The 18,132-nt window shown below is 36.2% G+C and overlaps 1 protein-coding gene and 1 long non-coding RNA gene across 3 annotated transcripts in view; one reads left to right on the forward strand and one right to left on the reverse strand.

Annotated features, from left to right (window-relative positions):
* The window catches only part of LOC133614717 (uncharacterized), a 45,854-nt gene that overhangs the window by 7,515 nt on the left and 20,207 nt on the right, over nucleotides 1–18,132 (reverse strand). For both annotated transcript variants that reach the window (XR_009816615.1, XR_009816614.1), the window contains exon 2: nucleotides 17,663–17,744. This is a non-coding gene — a long non-coding RNA (uncharacterized lncRNA). The remainder of the gene's footprint in view (nucleotides 1–17,662; nucleotides 17,745–18,132) is intronic.
* On the forward strand, nucleotides 1,920–13,581 carry c1qtnf5 (C1q and TNF related 5). The gene is made up of 5 exons (XM_061972897.2): nucleotides 1,920–1,992; nucleotides 3,739–3,856; nucleotides 3,937–4,030; nucleotides 11,809–12,036; nucleotides 12,106–13,581. Exons 4-5 carry the CDS (start codon nucleotides 11,817–11,819, stop codon nucleotides 12,624–12,626), a joined length of 741 nt encoding a protein of 246 aa, XP_061828881.1. The 5' UTR covers nucleotides 1,920–1,992; nucleotides 3,739–3,856; nucleotides 3,937–4,030; nucleotides 11,809–11,816; the 3' UTR covers nucleotides 12,627–13,581.

Consider the following 18,132-nt stretch of genomic DNA (forward strand, 5'->3'; position numbering starts at 1 on the left):
AAAATAAGGTAACAATTAGGACTTATTAGAACCTATCTTGCTTGGTGCTAGATTGATCATTTTTCATATTACAACGACATTTACACTTTAGTCCATTGAAACAAGATATATTTCCATGTTTTTACATGTTGTTAGCATGTTAGTTGTTAGCATTGTTATAATTTCTGTTTCGCTTGCATACTGCCCAGGTGTAGAAGTCAATTATAGCTAAGAAACATTTGCTTCTAGTTTTTATTTGAGAATTATATTTATCGGATAATTTACTTGCGAGCAGCTTTCATTATTAGGAACTCCCATTAAAAAACCAAGGTACGTTCCAAACCATGACGATGACGTCATAAATAAGGACCTAAATACGCCTCGCCCACTTTAAACTGAGTGGGCGAGCCTAAACCAGTCAGGGCAAAATTGTTTTAATTGTTGTATCTTATTTATTGTTGTAGGTTGAAACAAATAGGACCCTGGAAATGATCCTTCATTAGGTAAGACATTTTTTTTTAAATAAAAAATAAAATTTGCAATGATTGCCCATGTTTTTACATTGTGTTCGTTACTTTTACTAGTAACACGTACTCTTAATTACTTTTAGGTCCATTACGCCGTTAGCAAAAGCTTAATGTAAAGTGTGGCACGCAACTTTTAATGTGGTTTTATGTCGATAGCAAGACAGTCATAAGTGCAGCAATGCGGGAAATATGTTTTTACTAGTGAAAGCACCGCACTAAAATGACCTTGAAATCAAATATGAAGAGGCAACCTCACATTGTGACACTAGCAGACAACAACATACAAACTATCTGACCGACCACATCAAACATGAGGTGAACGCGGGCAAATACTGCGGCATGGTCATGCTGGACCTTCAGAAGCCCTTTGACAACGTTAACCACGCTATACTGTTGGATAAACTCAGAGCAATCGGATTTGATAAAACCTCATCGAGCTGGACTCAGTAAGCTGTGGAGTCCCCCAAGGCAGTCTATTAGGGCCTTTACTGTTCCTAATATACTGAAGTGTTGATATCAACCAAATCTAACCCCCCCCACATCCCACCCCCCCGGATTGTAAATAATGATAATAATTCAATGTATATACTCTGATGATTAACTTGTGTGATGACTGTATTATGCTGATAGTATAGATTTGTACCATGAATTGATTAACGTGGACCCCGACTTAAACAAGTTGAAAAACTTATTCGGGTGTTACCATTTAGTGGTCAATTGTACGGAATATGTACTGAACTGTGCAATCTACTAATAAAAGTTTCAATCAATCAAACGTATACAATGGGAATAATGAACCACAAATCAATAATTAAAGTGACAAACTTGCCATCAAACTTGTTGAAAAGATGATATTATAGCCATTTTTGAAGCACATTCAATCTCTTTATGAAGCAGAGGTAACACAATCCGGTGAAAAGATTCAAAAGCGCTGACGTCAAAGCCGATGAAGTGCGCTGCTAACCGCTAAAGCTAAAAAGCACAGCGCCGTTTGAAACCCTCAATGACGTCACTAGGCAACAGGCCCTTCCTTTTAAAAAGCACGGACTCCGCACGCTGTGTGCTTATATTAAACGGCTCTCAAATGCGTATGCCAGATATATATATCCACCCATCCATTTTCTACCGCTTGTCCCTTTTGGGGTCACGGGGGGTGCTGGAGCCTATCTCAGCTGCATTTGGGCGGAAGGCGGGGTACACCCTGGACAAGTCGCCACCTCATCGCAGGGCCAACACAGATAGACAGACAACATTCACACTCACATTCAGGGCCTGAGCTAGTGCGCGAGGTGGAGAAGTTCCGGCTGGATATAGTCGGACTCACTTCGACGCACAGCAAGGGCTCTGGAACCAGTTCTCTTGAGAGGGGCTGGACTCTTTTCTACACTGGCCTTGCACGCAGTGAGAGGCGACAGGCTGGGGTGGCAATTCTTGTTCTCCCCGGCTCAAAGCCTACACGTTGGAGTTCAACCCAGTGGACAAGAGGGTAGGCTTAACTGACACAAACTGCAACATATTTCTTTACATGGGACTTTTTTCTTGTAATATTTCAACTTAAACATAAAATCACAACGTACAGTATTTCCTCATATTATGACTGACTTTTTTCTCCAAATATTAAAACTTTGTCATAAAACCGCAACTTAATTTCTCATATTATAACTTTATTATCATAATATACATTATGACTTTTTCACTTGTAATAATACAATTTTGACTTTTTTGTCCAAATGTTACGACTTTGGCATAAAATATATTGTAGCTTTTTGTTGGTAATATTATGACTTAATCATAAAATTGCAACTTTATTCCTCATACTTCACAATATTGTGAACGTCATAAAATAATATATTACGATTTTTTTACTTGTACGTAATGAAAGTGAAACTTTTGCCCTCAAATTATGTCTTAGATTTTTTTCCCTCAAAATAAAATGACGTTCTAAATTACTACAAATCTGAATTTGTAATGTTACAACTTATATGGAAATACAGAAATTATGACTATTGTCATAATATACAGTATTGTGACTTTTTTAAATTTTTAATATTACAACATTAACTTCATAAAATTGCAACTTTTCCCCTCATATCATGACATGACTTTTTTTATCCAAAAATGTTAACTTTAATGTCATAAAATACTACTTTTTATATGTCATATTGCAACTTGAACGTCTTGAAACTGCAACGTTCCCCATCATATTACAACTCGGGCTTGTTTCCTTCAAATATGACTGAATTGTCATATTTTACAGTATTAAGACTTTTTCTTGGACTATTACGACTAGGACTTTTTCCTACAAATATAACTTAAATGTAAATAAATAAAATAGTACTTTTTACTCATCATATTACAACTTTAATGTCATAAAACTGCAAGTATTCTCCTCATATTACAAATTGGACTTTTTTCCCCAAATATGAGGGAATTGTTATAGTAGTATTATGACCTTTTGATTATGATATCACAACGTCAATTGAGGGGATTATTTTAATGCGTTCAAGAGTCTTACAGCCTGAGCCAAGAAGCTGTTACAGACCCTCGAGGTTCTGCTACGGAGCTGTTGACTTCATAAAAAAGCACGAGACGAAGCAGGAACAACAACGTGTAACAACAACATGTAACAATATGTCGACTCTTTACTGCCCAAACGGCACAATCCTCTCACATAGCTCAGACCTACTTCCTGTTCCTGTCTACAGAACTTAGCCTTCTGGGTAATGTAGTGCAAAAAAACCCCAATCAGCAACACACTAACCCCCTCATTCCTAGTGTGCATTTTATAGATGTATTTAACTTTTATTCAAATAGGGCAAAGCAATAAAGAACCGATTCTCACTTGCAATGCTGACCGAGCAAAGAGGCAGCGTGTACATTTTAGAGATGTTGAAGTGTGATCGTCTCATCGTATCAACAAAACTTACAAGCAAAACGTAATTGAGAAGCACTGTATACCGAAAGCCTAAATAATCACAACCTTGGACTCTCAATGCTAGCAGAGTAAACTTGTGTGTCATCATCACAAAACTTGTGTGTCGTCATCACAAAACTTGTGTGTCATCATCACAAACGGTCACATGACGCATTGTGGGAGTTTTCCTGCAGACAAGCTGACATCATGTCTGTGTTAATGTTGTCACACTCTTCTGCTGTTTATGCACATATTTGCACAGCACCTCCCCTCCCTCACTCCCTGCCCACCGTTTAATTGGCTTCCATTTCCTCTCAGCTGGTCCTGGGTGGAACAACTTTTAACAGACCGTCTCTCACTCTCAGACAGACACACACACACACACACAGTCTTACACAAACACACACACACTCAGATCAGCAGCTCGCCGACACTGGTAAGTTGAATTCTTCTTTGATCAAAGTATTGTCTTGTCACTCGTGTCAACATTCCTCCTCCTCCTCCTGGTGTTCACAGCGTGTGTTCATGAGCGCAGCATAAAAGTGGAGACCAGCTTCCTGTCCAGCACATCACTTGAAGGTCCTACCAAGAAGACGTCCACCACTAACTGGTACGTATCAATAGCTGACTTTCAACCGACAACCTTTGCTCTTCTGAGTGTCAAGAAAAAGCGTTAAAGAATGAAGTTTCACACTTGGAGGTGAGGAGTTAGTGAGTCATCTTTCTGGTATTTAGCTTTGATTACAAACATGTGCCAAGTAGTTACAGTGTTGGGACTTTATCAAATCAATCAGCAGCCTTACGGAACTTCATCAAATAATTGCAACACTAAAAGAAACAACTTCCAAATTATCATGACGGCTCTTTTTCTTTTGTCAGAAGTTCATATTTCAGAAAGAAAACTAAACTAGTCCTGTTATGCTAAACACAAATGTCCACTGCAGAGCACGTTGACTCTCAGGAGATTACATGCACATACGGTACATGCACACATTTACGTACGGTACACACACACACACACACACACACACATATACAGTCGCGATCAAAAGTTTACATACACTTGTAAAGAACATGATGTCATGGCTGTCTTGAGTTTCCAATAATTTCTACAACTCTTATGTTTTTGTGATAGAGTGATTGGAGCACATATTTGTTGGTCACAAAAAACATTCATGAAGTTTGGTTCTTTTATGGATTTATTATGGGTCTACTGAAAATGTGAGCAAATCTGCTGGGTCAAAAGTATACATACAGCAATGTTAATATTTGGTTACATGTCCCTTGGCAAGTTTCACTGCAATAAGGCGCTTTTGGTAGCCATCCACAAGCTTCTGGTTGAATTTTTGACCACTCCTCTTGACAAAATTGGCGCAGTTCAGCTAAATTTGTTGGTTTTCTGACATGGACTTGTTTCTTCAGCATTGTCCACACGTTTAAGTCAGGACTTTGGGAAGGCCATTCTAAAACCTTAATTCTAGCCTGATTTAGCCATTCCTTTACCACTTTTGACGTGTGTTTGGGGTCATTGTCCTGTTGGAACAACCAACTGCGCCCAAGACCCAACCTCCGGGCTGATGATTTTAGGTTGTCCTGAAGAATTTGGAGGTAATCCTCCTTTTTTATTGTCCCATTTAAAGCACCAGTTTCATCTGACATCACATGGACAAAGATAAGACCTTCAGGAGGAAAGTTCTGTGGTCAGATGAAACAAAAATTGAGCTGTTTGGCCACAATACCCAGCAATATGTTTGGAGGAGAAAAGGTGAGGTCTTTAATCCCAGGTACACCATTCCCACCGTCAAGCATGGTGGTGGTAGTTTTATGCTCTGGGTCTGTTTTGCTGCCAATGGAACTGGTGCTTTACAGAAAGGAAATGGGACAATGAAAAAGGAGGATTACCTTCAAATTCTTCAGAACAGCCTAAAATCATCAGCCCAGAGGTTGGGTCTTGGGCAAAGTTGAGTGTTCCAACAGGACAATGACCCCAAACACATGTCAAATTTGCTAAAGGAATGGCTAAATCAGGCTAGAATTAAGGTTTTAGAATGGCCTTCCCAAAGTCCTGACTTAAACGTGTGGACAATGCTGAAGAAACAAGTCTATGTCAGAAAACCAACAAATTTAGCTGAACTGCACCAATTTTGTCAAGAGGAGTGGTCAAAAATGTAACCAGAAGCTTGTGGATGGCTACCAAAAGCGCCTTATTGCAGTGTAACTTGCCAAGGGACATGTAAGCAAATATTAACATTCCTGTATGTATACTTTTGACCCAGCAGATTTTGTCACATTTTCAGTAAACCCATAATAAATTCATAAAAGAACCAAACTTCATGAATGTTTTTTGTGACCAACAAGTATGTGCTCCAATCACTCTATCACAAAAAAATAAGAGTTGTAGAAAGTATTGGAATCTCAAGACAGCCATGACATTATGTTCTTTACAAGAGTATAAGTCGCTCCGGAGTATAAGTCGCACCGGCTGAAAATGCATAATAAAGAAGGAAAAAAACATATAAGTCACACATAAGTCGCATTTTTTGGGGAAATTTATTTGATAAAACCCAACACCAAGAATAGACATTTGAAAGGCAATTTAAAAAAAATAAAGAATAGCGAACAACAGGCTAAATAAGTGTATGTTATATGAGGCATAAATAACCAACTGAGAACGTGCCTGGTATGTTAACGTAACATATTATGGTAAGAGTCATTCAAATAACTATAACATATAGAACATTCTATACGTTTACCAAACAATCTGTCACTCCTAATCGCTAATTCCCATGAAATCTTATATGTCTAGTCTCTTACGTGAAAGAGCTAAATAATATTATTTGATATTTTACGGTAATGTGTTAATAATTTCACACATATGTCGCTCCTGAGTATAAGTTGCACCCAAACTATGAAAAAAACTGCGACTTATAGTCTGAAAAATACGGTACATATACATACTGTATATGCATACATAAACACATATGTATGCATATGTATATGCATATGGTATATGCACATATACGTTCGGTACACGCACAGTATACGCACACATATACATATATGCATACATATATACATATATATGTGCATATATATGCATACGGTATATGCACACATACTGTATACATAAGGTATATGCACACAGATGCATACTGTATATGCACACATATACATACGGTATATGCACACAAATACATATACGGTATATGTACAAATATACATACGGTATATGCACACAAATACATACGGTATATGCACACATATATATACGGTATATGCACACAAATACATACGATATATGCACACATATACATACGGTATATGCACACATATACATATATGCATACATATATACATGTGTATGCATATGTATGTGCATATATATGCATTTGGTATATGCACACATATACTTACGATATATGCACACATATTAGTACGGTATATGCACACATACTGTATGCATACGGTACATGCACACATTCGTACGGTATAGGCACACATTTTCATACGGTATATGCACACATTTATACGGTATATGCACACATACTTATGGTATATGCACACATTAGTACGGTACATGCACACATACTGTATGCATACGGTACATGCACACATATTGTATGCATACGGTATATGCACACATTCGTACGGTATAGGCACACATTTTCATACCGTATAGGCACACATTTTCATATCGTATAAGCACACATAATGCGATGAGGTGGCGACTTGTCCAGGGTGTACCCTGCCTTCCGCCCGATTGTAGCTGAGATAGGTCCCAGCGCCCCCCGCGACCCCGAAGAGAATAAGCGGTAGAAAATGGATGGATGGATATGCACACATATTCATATCGTATATGCACACATATACAGTACATACGGTATGTGCACACATATACCTACAGTATATGCACACATATAGATTACATACAGTATATGCACACACATACTGTACATACACATGAACACATTACATACAGTATAACTATCTGCACACATACTGTACATATAGAATATGCATATGGACATATAGCAGAGGTGGGACCAAGTCATTGTTTTGCAAGTCACAAGTAAGTCTCAAGTCTTTGCCCTCAAGTCCGAGTCAAGTCCCGAGTCAAGACAGGCAAGCCCCGAGTCAAGTCCAAAGTCAAGACTGGAAAGTCTCAAGTCAAGTCCTAAGTCCTGCATTTTGAGTTTGGAGTCCTTTCAAGTCCTTTTAACCACAGACTAATATATTAACACAGATTGTGTATGCTTTTCAAACGCTGTATTTATTTATTAAAACAAGTGCATTTTAAATTGCAGGAAAGAAAATTGTGCTGACATTGCACTTTATAATAGCACTATTAACCAGTCATTTTAAACATTAACTCATTCCTTTACAGAACAAACACATTGAAAAATAAAGTGCAAATGTACTTATTTGTACAAAAGTGTTAACATTGAAAAAACATGACATATACGTGAACATAACAAAAAAGTTGTACTTTTTATATGTCAGGGCCCTATGCTGCATTGCATTTGCAAAAGACCAAATTAGCCAAGAGTCTGTCAGTCATTTGTGCACGATGGGGGCGTAGTATGATGCCACCATGGCTGAAAACTCGCTCCACTGGAGCACTGGAGGCAGGCACTGCCAAGACTCTCATGGCCACTCGGAACAGTGAAGGAAGAGTCTTCATGTTCAATGCCCAGAACAAAAGGGGGAGAGAGTTTTTTTGGGTTGGTGCACTACTTGTAAGTGTATCTTGTGTTTTTTATGTTGATTTAATTAAAAAAAGACAAAAAAAAAATATATATTTCTTGTGCGGCCCGATACCAATCGATCCACGGACCAGTACCGGGCCGCGGCCCGGTGGTTGGGGACCACTGAGGTGAACAACCAACAGTATGTCAGAAAGCTAGCTAAAACGGTACACATATTCATAATATAGTATACATTTTAACTGACCTTTATTTGACTATTTTTGTCTTTTTTTAGGTGGCTAAAATACGCGGTGCTGCTGACCGCCGTCTAACGTTACGTGTGATATATTGACTAACGTAACCCTGCTTAAAAAAAATCACTGAACAAAAAGTATGAATAAGGTAGTGAACTGCAACAGATTCCCGTGTTTGCAATAACGTTATAACGTTAGCAGTGAGTTTACAGCCTCACTGATTTAACTACACAGCAAATAAAAGTCACGTTACTTAGCCAATAAACGTTATCTTACATTCAAAACTTACCGTTCTTTGTGCAACTTCAAATGTCGGACGAAGTTTGAAGTTGTTGCCTCTCCATCAGTAATTTTCGAACCGCATGTGTTGCATACTGCAAACCGTTTTGTGTTGACCACCTCGTAATTTTTATACCCAAACAAAATTATTTTAGGTATCATTTTTTGTTCACTGGCGTGTGGTTTGGACATGTCTTCTTCGTTGGTTGTCCTGCAATTTGATTGGATGAATGCTGTGGGATGAAAACAAAGTAGATCTAATTTGATTGGCTGTTGTACTGAGAGCACACCAGCTGACACACGCAACGCTGATAGACAAGTACACAATGAAAAATACGGAGCGCTCCCGAATAACTTTTTCATCTTTGGGTTTTGGGGAAAGTAGCAAGTCATGTCAAGTCATGTCAATTCAAAAGGCTCAAGTCCAAGTGAAGTCACAAGTCATTGATGTTAAAGTCTAAGTCGAGTTGCAAGTCTTTTTACATTTTGTCAAGTCGAGTCTAAAGTCATCAAATTCATGACTCGAGTCTGACTCGAGTCCAAGTCATGTGACTCGAGTCCACACCTCTGACATATAGTATACACACATTACGTACAGTATATGCACACATAGTATACAGTTACACACACGTTACACACAGTATATGCACACACAGTATATACAGTAAATGCCCACATATACAGACGGTATACACACACGCATATTGAGTATACCCTTTACACACACACACACACACACACACACACACACACACACACACACACACACACACACACACACACACACATACACACACACACACACACACACACACACACACACACGCACACACACGCACAACTTACTACACGTACAGTATATGTATGCATATGTGTATATAGTTAGAATTCTACAAGGAATTCGTTTTTACAAGAATAAAAGTTATTTTACGTGTACAGTTATATTGTTGAGAACGTCGGAAAATTACTACAAAAAGTTGCTAAGAGTAATGATTTTACGATGCAACGCTGGAATAATACTGAGGGTAAAAGAATGACTATAATGATAATAAAGTTGTCATTTTACTTGGATAAAATAATTTTACAAATGTAAATTGATTTTATTCATTTATATGTTAAATGGGACAATGCACATTAATGGACATACAAATGTAACTGTCCCAGATTGCAGCTAAGATAATTTATATTTGTAGTTCCCAGGTTAATGATTCTTACAACAAAGTTCGTTAAAAAAAGTGCATAAAAGTCAGACAACAACATAACCACAAACCATAAACAGTACAGTGAGAGTAACAGTGTAGTCAATTGTACATTTGTAATATTTATAACAATATTTTTTGTGAAAAAATATTTTTTTTGCTGTCTGACAGTGTTTATCATTTGTTATATTTAACAAATATTTAAAAAGTCATAATTTTGTTAGAATCAAGTCAACTATTGAAAGAAAAATATTTTCATTTTAACAGAATAAATTCCTTAATGTTGCCAGGTGGAAAAGTAATTTACAAAAAAAATAGGTCAGTTTTATGACAATAAAGTTATAATATTACAAGAAGAATATGGTAATTCTAACAAAATAAAGTCATTAATATTGTCACAAAAAGTGTCTTAATTTAATGAGAACAAAGTCATGATATTACAAGAAAGATATTGTAATTTTAACAAAATAAAGTCATTAATACTGTCGGGGGGGGGGGGATAATAAAAAAAAACAAAAAAGGCATAATTTTATGATAATATAGTCATACTTTTAAGAGAATAAAGCCATTCATATTGTCGGGGGGAAGTATTGTAATTTTAAAGGAATAAAGTCAAAGTAAAATAATTTAAAAAGGGAAAATATAATAATTTTACAAGTATATAGTTATAATTTTGCAAAAAAAATATTGTAACATTAACAGAATAAAGTAATTAATAATGCCAGGAAAATTTCCTTAAAAAGGAAATAAACCAACCATATGAGAATTAAAGTCATAATATCAAAAAATATTGTAATTTTAACAGACTAAAGTCATTAACCCAGCCCAGCCCTTTGAGGCATTTGTGATTAAGGGCTATACAAATAAACTTTGATTGATTGATTGATTGATACTGTCAGGAAAAAAAGTCATAATTTTATGATAATAAAGTCATAAAATATATTTTAATTTTACCAAAACAAAGTAGTTAATACTGACAGAAAAAAGTAATTTAAAAGAAAGAAAGTCATCATCTTATGAAAATAAAGACTTAATATTATAAAGAAAATATTTTTATTTTAACAGAATAAAATCATTAATATTGTCAGCAAAAAAGTAATTTAAAAGGAAAAAAAGTCATCAATTTATGAGAATTAGGTCATAGTATGGCAAAACTAATATTGTAAGATTAACAGAATAAAGTCAAAAATAATGCCAGGAAAATGTTCTTAAAAAGGAAAAAAAAAACAATCATATGAAAATTGAAGTCATAATAAAACTTTTTTTTTTTTTTTACTTTTAACAGACTAAAGTCATAAACCCAGCCCAAACCTTTGAGGCATTTGTGATTGAGGGCTATACAAATAAACTTTGATTGATTTTGTCAGAAAAAAAGTCATAATTTTATGATGATAAAGTTATAAAATTACAAGAAATATATTTTAATTTTACCAGTATAGTCCTTATTACTGACAGAAAAAAGTCATTTAAAAGAAATAAATTCATAATCTTATGAAAATAAAGTCTTAATATTATAAGAAAAATATTGTCATTCAAACAGAATCAAATCATTAATATTGCTTGCAAAAAAGTAATTTAAAAGGAAAAAAGTCATATTTTTATGAGAATAAGGTCATAATATGGCAAAACAAATATTGTAATTTTAACAGAATAAAGTCATTAATACAGCCAGGGGAATAAGTCATTCAAAAGGGAAAAAAAAGTTATAATTGTATGAGAATAAAGTTATAATATGACGACGAAAATAAAATAATTATTGCCAAGAAAATGAAGTCATTTAAAAGGTCATCATTTCATGCGAATATAGTCATAATTTTGTGACAATAAAGTTATAGTATGACAAGAAAAATATTGTAATTTCAAAATAATAACTTCATTAATATTACTGGGGGAAAATGGTTATTAAAATGAAAAAAAGTCTTAATTTGATGGGAATAAAGTCAGCTAAATTTGACTTGTGTGTCCCTGCAGTGACTACAATGACAACACTCAATCTCCTCTTCCTGATCGTCCTCCAAATACATCTTTCTGTTCCGCTAGAGGACAACAAGATCCCTGCCAGTCTGTGTTCGGGTCACCCTGGAATCCCTGGCTCTCCGGGAGGTCACGGCAGCCCCGGTCAACCGGGCAGAGATGGACGTGATGGAAGGGACGCTGCGTCCGGCGAGAAGGGAGAGAAGGGGGACATGGGAGCTCCAGGTATCGTCCATTATAGTCCCGGTGATCCAACAGCTGTGGAAAAAGCTCCAATTGGTATGTCCTCTCCAGGTGAGGCGGGTGCACAAGGTCTAAGTGGGGACAGAGGTGACCCTGGAGAGCGAGGGCAGAAGGGCGAGGCGGGACAGTGTGCCGTCTCCCCCAAATCCGCCTTTAGCGCCAAAGTGTCAGAAGGTCGCGACCTACCCCTCCCCGCGGGCGACACGGTGCTCTTCGACAAGATCCTCCTCAATGAGCAGGGCGACTACAACGCCGAGACGGGCCGCTTCACGTGCAAAGTCCCCGGCGTCTACTACTTTGCCGTGCACGCCACCGTGTACCGTGCCAGCCTGCAGTTTGACCTGGTGAAAAACGGACATGCCGTCGCGTCCTACTTTCAGTTCTTCGGGAATTGGCCCAAACCGGCGTCGTTGTCGGGCGGTTCCCTGCTCCACCTGGTGCCTGGAGACCAGGTTTGGGTCCAGATGGCTCTGGGTGAGTACAATGGATTGTACTCCAGCACTAAGACGGACAGCACCTTCAGCGGCTTCCTGGTCTACTCGGACTGGAAAAACTCTGCAGTTTTTGCATGAGCAGTCAAAAACTACAACCTTTACAGTCAAACATTAAACCACTTTTTAAGCCACTTATAACTGTGGGTAACTATCTTACAAGTGTAAGATGAAGTGCATTTTTTTTGGTATTGTAAGTATCATTATCAACTATCATTATCACTGGAAGAAGAGGCTGGACTTGTTGCACACAGAGGAAGAACTAGTTTAAATATTGTGTCGATATTGTTAAACTGTCATTAGCACTCAACATAAATACATTGGAACATTTACAGTTAATACATGGGATGGTATCGGCCATCTCACTCATGGATGATCAGTATGGGAATTGGCAGCATAAAACCCTGATCGAAATATCCCAAGTTTTTACATCCACGCTGTAACTCTGCACTTGTCCTACAGTACAGATGCAAGTTTGTCAATCAAATTGTGAAAATAATATCTACATATTGTGTCAATGTGTGATATTAAACTTGTGATCCAAGCAGCATTGAAGACAGACAAAAATAAATGAATAATAAGTTGAAATGTGGACACTAAAAACTAGACGCAAGATGTTTTTTTGTTTTTTTAAATATCAAATATAGCAAGCTTACTGCTTCTCTAGAATGATACCGATTCACTTATTAATATCTTTTTTTTTTTTTTTTTTTAAATGGTGCACATGCATCTTTTTTTGCATGCTTCTCTAGAATTGCTTACATTGGCTTCAAAACACTGACATAGCCATGCTGGCAGCTCATGTGGCTGATAAGGTTTGATGTGTTGAAGCATGATTTTTTTTTCCTTCTCGCAAAAGGTGCAAATGGCATGCAAAATGTCTTCTTCTGAAACGGCGGAGAAGTCCCGAAACGATCAACCATGTTGGTTTACAATGAGCTCACGAGAGGTTTACAACTTGCAGAAAAGGAGCGCTTGATCGTACACAGTATGGGGAATCTTGCATCATTTGAGCATTTTTTTTGCCAACATGCAGGCTGTTTTTTTTTCTTTAAAAAACAAAAATCTATATACGGGTATATATGAATTGGCTTTGAAAATGAAATATATCAAAATGGCCTCTGCATCGTTTGATTTTTCAGTGTGCAGCCCTTAGGGGCAAAACTTTGGACACCCCTATCTTAAGGTGTTCCGTAGACCAGTGTTTTTCAACCACTGTGCTGCGGCACACTAGTGTGCCGTGAGATACAGTCTGGTGTGCCGTGGGAGATTCTCTAATGTCACCTATTTGGGTTAAAAATATTTTTTGCAAACCAGTAATTATAGTCTGCAAATTATGTGTCGTTTTTGAGTGTCGGTGCTGTCTAGAGCTTGGCAGAGTAACCGTGTAATACTCTTCCATATCAGTAGGTGGTAGCAGGTAGCTAATTGCTTTGTAGATGTCAGAAACAGCGGGAGGCAGTGTGCAGGTAAAAAGGTGTCTAATGCTTAAACCAAAAATAAACAAAAAGTAAGTGCCCCTAAGAAAATGCTTAGGGAAGGCTATGCAGAACGAAACTAAAACTGAACTGGCTTCAAAGTAAACAAAAACAGAATGCTGGACGACAGCAAAGACTTACTGTGGAGCAAAGACGGCATCCGCAATGTACATCCGAACATGACAATCAACAATGTCCCCCCAAAGAAGGATAAAAACAACTGAAACATTTTTGATTGCTAAAACAAAGTAGATGCGGGAAATATCGCTCAAAGGAAGACATGAAACTAGAGATGTCCGATAATATAAATCGGTCTGACGATAATATCGGCCTGACAATATTATCTGCCGTTAAATGCTTTAAAATGTAATATCGGAAATTATCGATATCGTTTTTTTTATTATCGGTATGGTTTTTATTTTTATTTATTTTTTATTTTTTATTAAATCAACATAAAAAGCACAAGATACACTTACAATTAGTGCACCAACCCAAAAAAACTCCCTCCCCTTCTTTCTGTTATTAATATTCTGGTTCCTACATTATATATCAATATATATCAATACAGTCTGCAAGGGATACAGTCCGTAAGCACACATGATTGTGCGTGCTGCTGGTCCACTAATAGTACTAACCTTTAAAAGTTAATTTTACTCATTTTCATTAATTACTAGTTTCTATGTAACTGTTTTTATATTGTTTTACTTCAAGAAACAGTTTAATTTATTTATCTTATTTTATTTAATAATTTTTTTTAAAAAAAGGACCTTATCTTCACCATACCTGGTTGTCCAAATTAGGCATAATAATGTGTTAATTCCATGACTGTATATATCGGTATCGGTTGATATCGGTATCGGTTTATATCGGTATCGGTAATTAAGAGTTGGACAATATCGGAATATCGGATATCGGCAAAAAGCCATTATCGGACACCCCTACATGAAACTGCTACAGGAAAATACCAAAAGAAGAGAAAAAGTTACCAAAATAGGAGCGCAAGACAAGAACTAAAACACTACACACAGGAAAACAGCAAAAAAGTCAAAATAAGTCAGGGTGTGATGTGACAGGTGGTGACAGTAGACCTACTTTGAGACAAGAGCTATAGTGATGCATGCTTGGTTATGGTTTAAAGTCATATCCAACAATTGCGACAACGACTTTTTACTGTCAACTGAGTTTTGTTTTTTGATGATTTCTGCTGGTGGTGTACCTCCGCATTTTTTCAACGCAAAAAATGTGCCTCGGCTCAAAAAAGGTTGAAAAACACTGGCGTAGACTACGTAGGCACACTCTTGTACAGTAGGTGACGCAATGCTGTTAAAATTACAATTGAAAGTTACAGCATTTAGTTGGAAATGGCATAAAAAAACTTATTTTTAAAAATGGATTCTTAACCATTTTGATTTGGATCGGAATCGTAATAAATTGTGATTCAGATGTGAATCGAAGTTATCTGGCACCTCTACCACAAATCACATACAACAAGGTAACACTAAGGAGTGGAGGAGAAGGACACAAACGTTAGCAACACTAGCACAGCTACGTTAGCGACATCGCTAACATTACAGTCACCTTGTAACAGCAGAGGCCCAGGCTTTATTTTAAGATGTGTAGTGAAGCCTGGCTTCCTCCCCCACAAAAGCTCATTTTCTTACTGAAGCGATGGAACAACAAAAAGTAAAACCACAGCGATAAACACGTCAACTCATGTCTACAAAGTATCAGAATGGGCAAAGGACTCCAAATATTAGCGCTAGAAACTAAATTCCAACTCACATCTGTGTATTTCATTCCTAAAATCTTGACCAAAGTAAACACATTCCATTGGCTACACACACCTAATGATTTCCCCAAACGCAGCAGCAACTGTGAGATGAATGATGTAAGTCATGACGGTGTTTTACCGAGACTACACCTCTTTTTTTTGTGTGTCTTTTTCTGGAGCTTTGTTGACTTTGAAGTGTGCTAAAATGCTGACAAAATGAGAAAATGTGACTTTCCACTCCAACTGTTATTTTTCCTTTTTCGGGTGAAATGAGAAAAGCAGGGAGTTCGTCAAACCCAGCCTGGCATCGAACGCATACTCCCAAGAATTTACATCTGCTAAACCGGTCTTAAACATACTCTCACCATAGGAAAATCACACCTTGACATCATGACCTGTACTTATGGATGTGCACACAATATGAATTGTGAGAATATAGTCAAGTTTCTATAAATTACAAACGGTAATGATGGCCATTTTCAAAGAGATAAGAAGAGAATGTGTTTGTTGTTGTGCTTTTACTTTGTAGTGGTGTACAACTGCATTGCATCATTAAGAGTCAATATGATGCAGTGTACTTCCACACCACCGCATAATAGCATGACAATAATAAACATTGTTTATTGAATTCTTTCGATTGTGTCGGCGTATGTTATGATTAAAACTCACGTTTAGGACTACACCGAAAAGATCAAAAGTATTAGAATTATGAAAATAAAGTTGAACTACTTTGAGAAAAATTAATATTTTATCAGACAAATTGTAATTATGTGTAAATAAAGTCAACATTTTAGTAATCCTATGAGAAAAAGGTTTAATATTACAAGAAAAAAAAAGTCAAAATTACATGGAAATGTTAGAATAAAAATATATAAAACTTATGGGAATTAAATTGTAATATTTGTAAAATGTATATATTTTATAGAAGAGAAAAAAGACAACTGTCCAACAATAGTTTTAATTTAATTGGAATAAAATCATGGTACTGTGAAAAGAAAGTGTAATTTATGAAACTCACATATTTTATTGGAAGAGAAAAAAGATAAAGTTATACACAAATAAAGTTGATAATTTCGGGGAATAAAATTGTAATATTAGAAGAAAATTATTGTAATTTATTAAAAAAAAGATCCAGAGAGAAAAAAGATTAAATTGTACGACAATAAAGTTGATATTTAATTGGAATAAAAGTGTAACATTGAATAAGAAAATATTCTATTAGAAGGAAAAAAGATAAAATTGTACAATAATTTACAAAAAAATTGTAAAAAAAAAAGAAAAAGTTGAGGAACAAAGTTGTTTTATGGGAATACAATTGGAATTTGTGACGATAAGAGTAACGATTTTTTAAAAAGTGAACATTTTATGACAATAACGTTGTAATATAAGTTGAAAAAAGTGTTCACAATATTTATAGTTTTTTTAATCAGAAAAATTGTAAATAAAATTCACAGAGTAAAGTCATATTGTGAGGAATACATAATACTTTATAAAAAAAAAAAAGTATCAGAAAAGAAAAACAGTTGAAGAAATTGTACAAGAATAAAAAACATGGAATAATGTGAGACAAAAATATATATTTTTTGTAAGTTGAAATTTTATGAGAATACTGTAACATAACAAAAAATAATTTAATAATTGTATTTAAAATGTTTAATTTGATGGTAATAATTGAATCCTAATTTATCACAATAAAGTTCTATGAATATGAGTAAATGTAATATGGGGGTAAAAATTGTTTCTAAAATGTAGAAGAAATAGAAAAAAGGCCTACAGTTCAAAGTAAAAAAAAGTCATTAAATGATGCATGTGTTCCTAAGAGTGGCCATGTTTTAAAAGGACAGCAGAGTTAATGGAAGACCTCTTACTTGGTCCACTTTGTCGAGCAGGGGGCAGCCTTGACATCAGCAGTGTCTGCGCATCATCAAGGTCACATCCAGGGTCTCATCCCTTTAAAAAGCAAGACCGTCAAAGTCAACAAAACTAAGTGTAGAGCATGATATTTCACATTGTTATCTTGACGCACATCCTTCGAATAAGTGATCATATCATCAGAAATGCAAATTGTCCAACATGATGCAAACACTGATTGTTGCGACCTGATGGCCATCATTGAGCTTCCTGCTCCAACAGCAGGATTTGTTTCACTCATGGCAGCACATGTCAATTTATTCATCCATTAGTACTAACCTGATCAGTGATGGAAGGTAAAGGTTAAAGGTTAAATATTGTATAGTTTTTTCCCCCCATTTTAGACTAGAGTCCCAAACTGTGGTCTATGGTACGTGGGCACCATCCAGTGGTAGACTTTTAAAACTAAAAATACAATGACCTGTAC

The sequence above is a fragment of the Nerophis lumbriciformis genome, linkage group LG17, assembly GCF_033978685.3.
Source record: "Nerophis lumbriciformis linkage group LG17, RoL_Nlum_v2.1, whole genome shotgun sequence".
In the NCBI taxonomy this organism is placed as follows: domain Eukaryota; kingdom Metazoa; phylum Chordata; class Actinopteri; order Syngnathiformes; family Syngnathidae; genus Nerophis; species Nerophis lumbriciformis.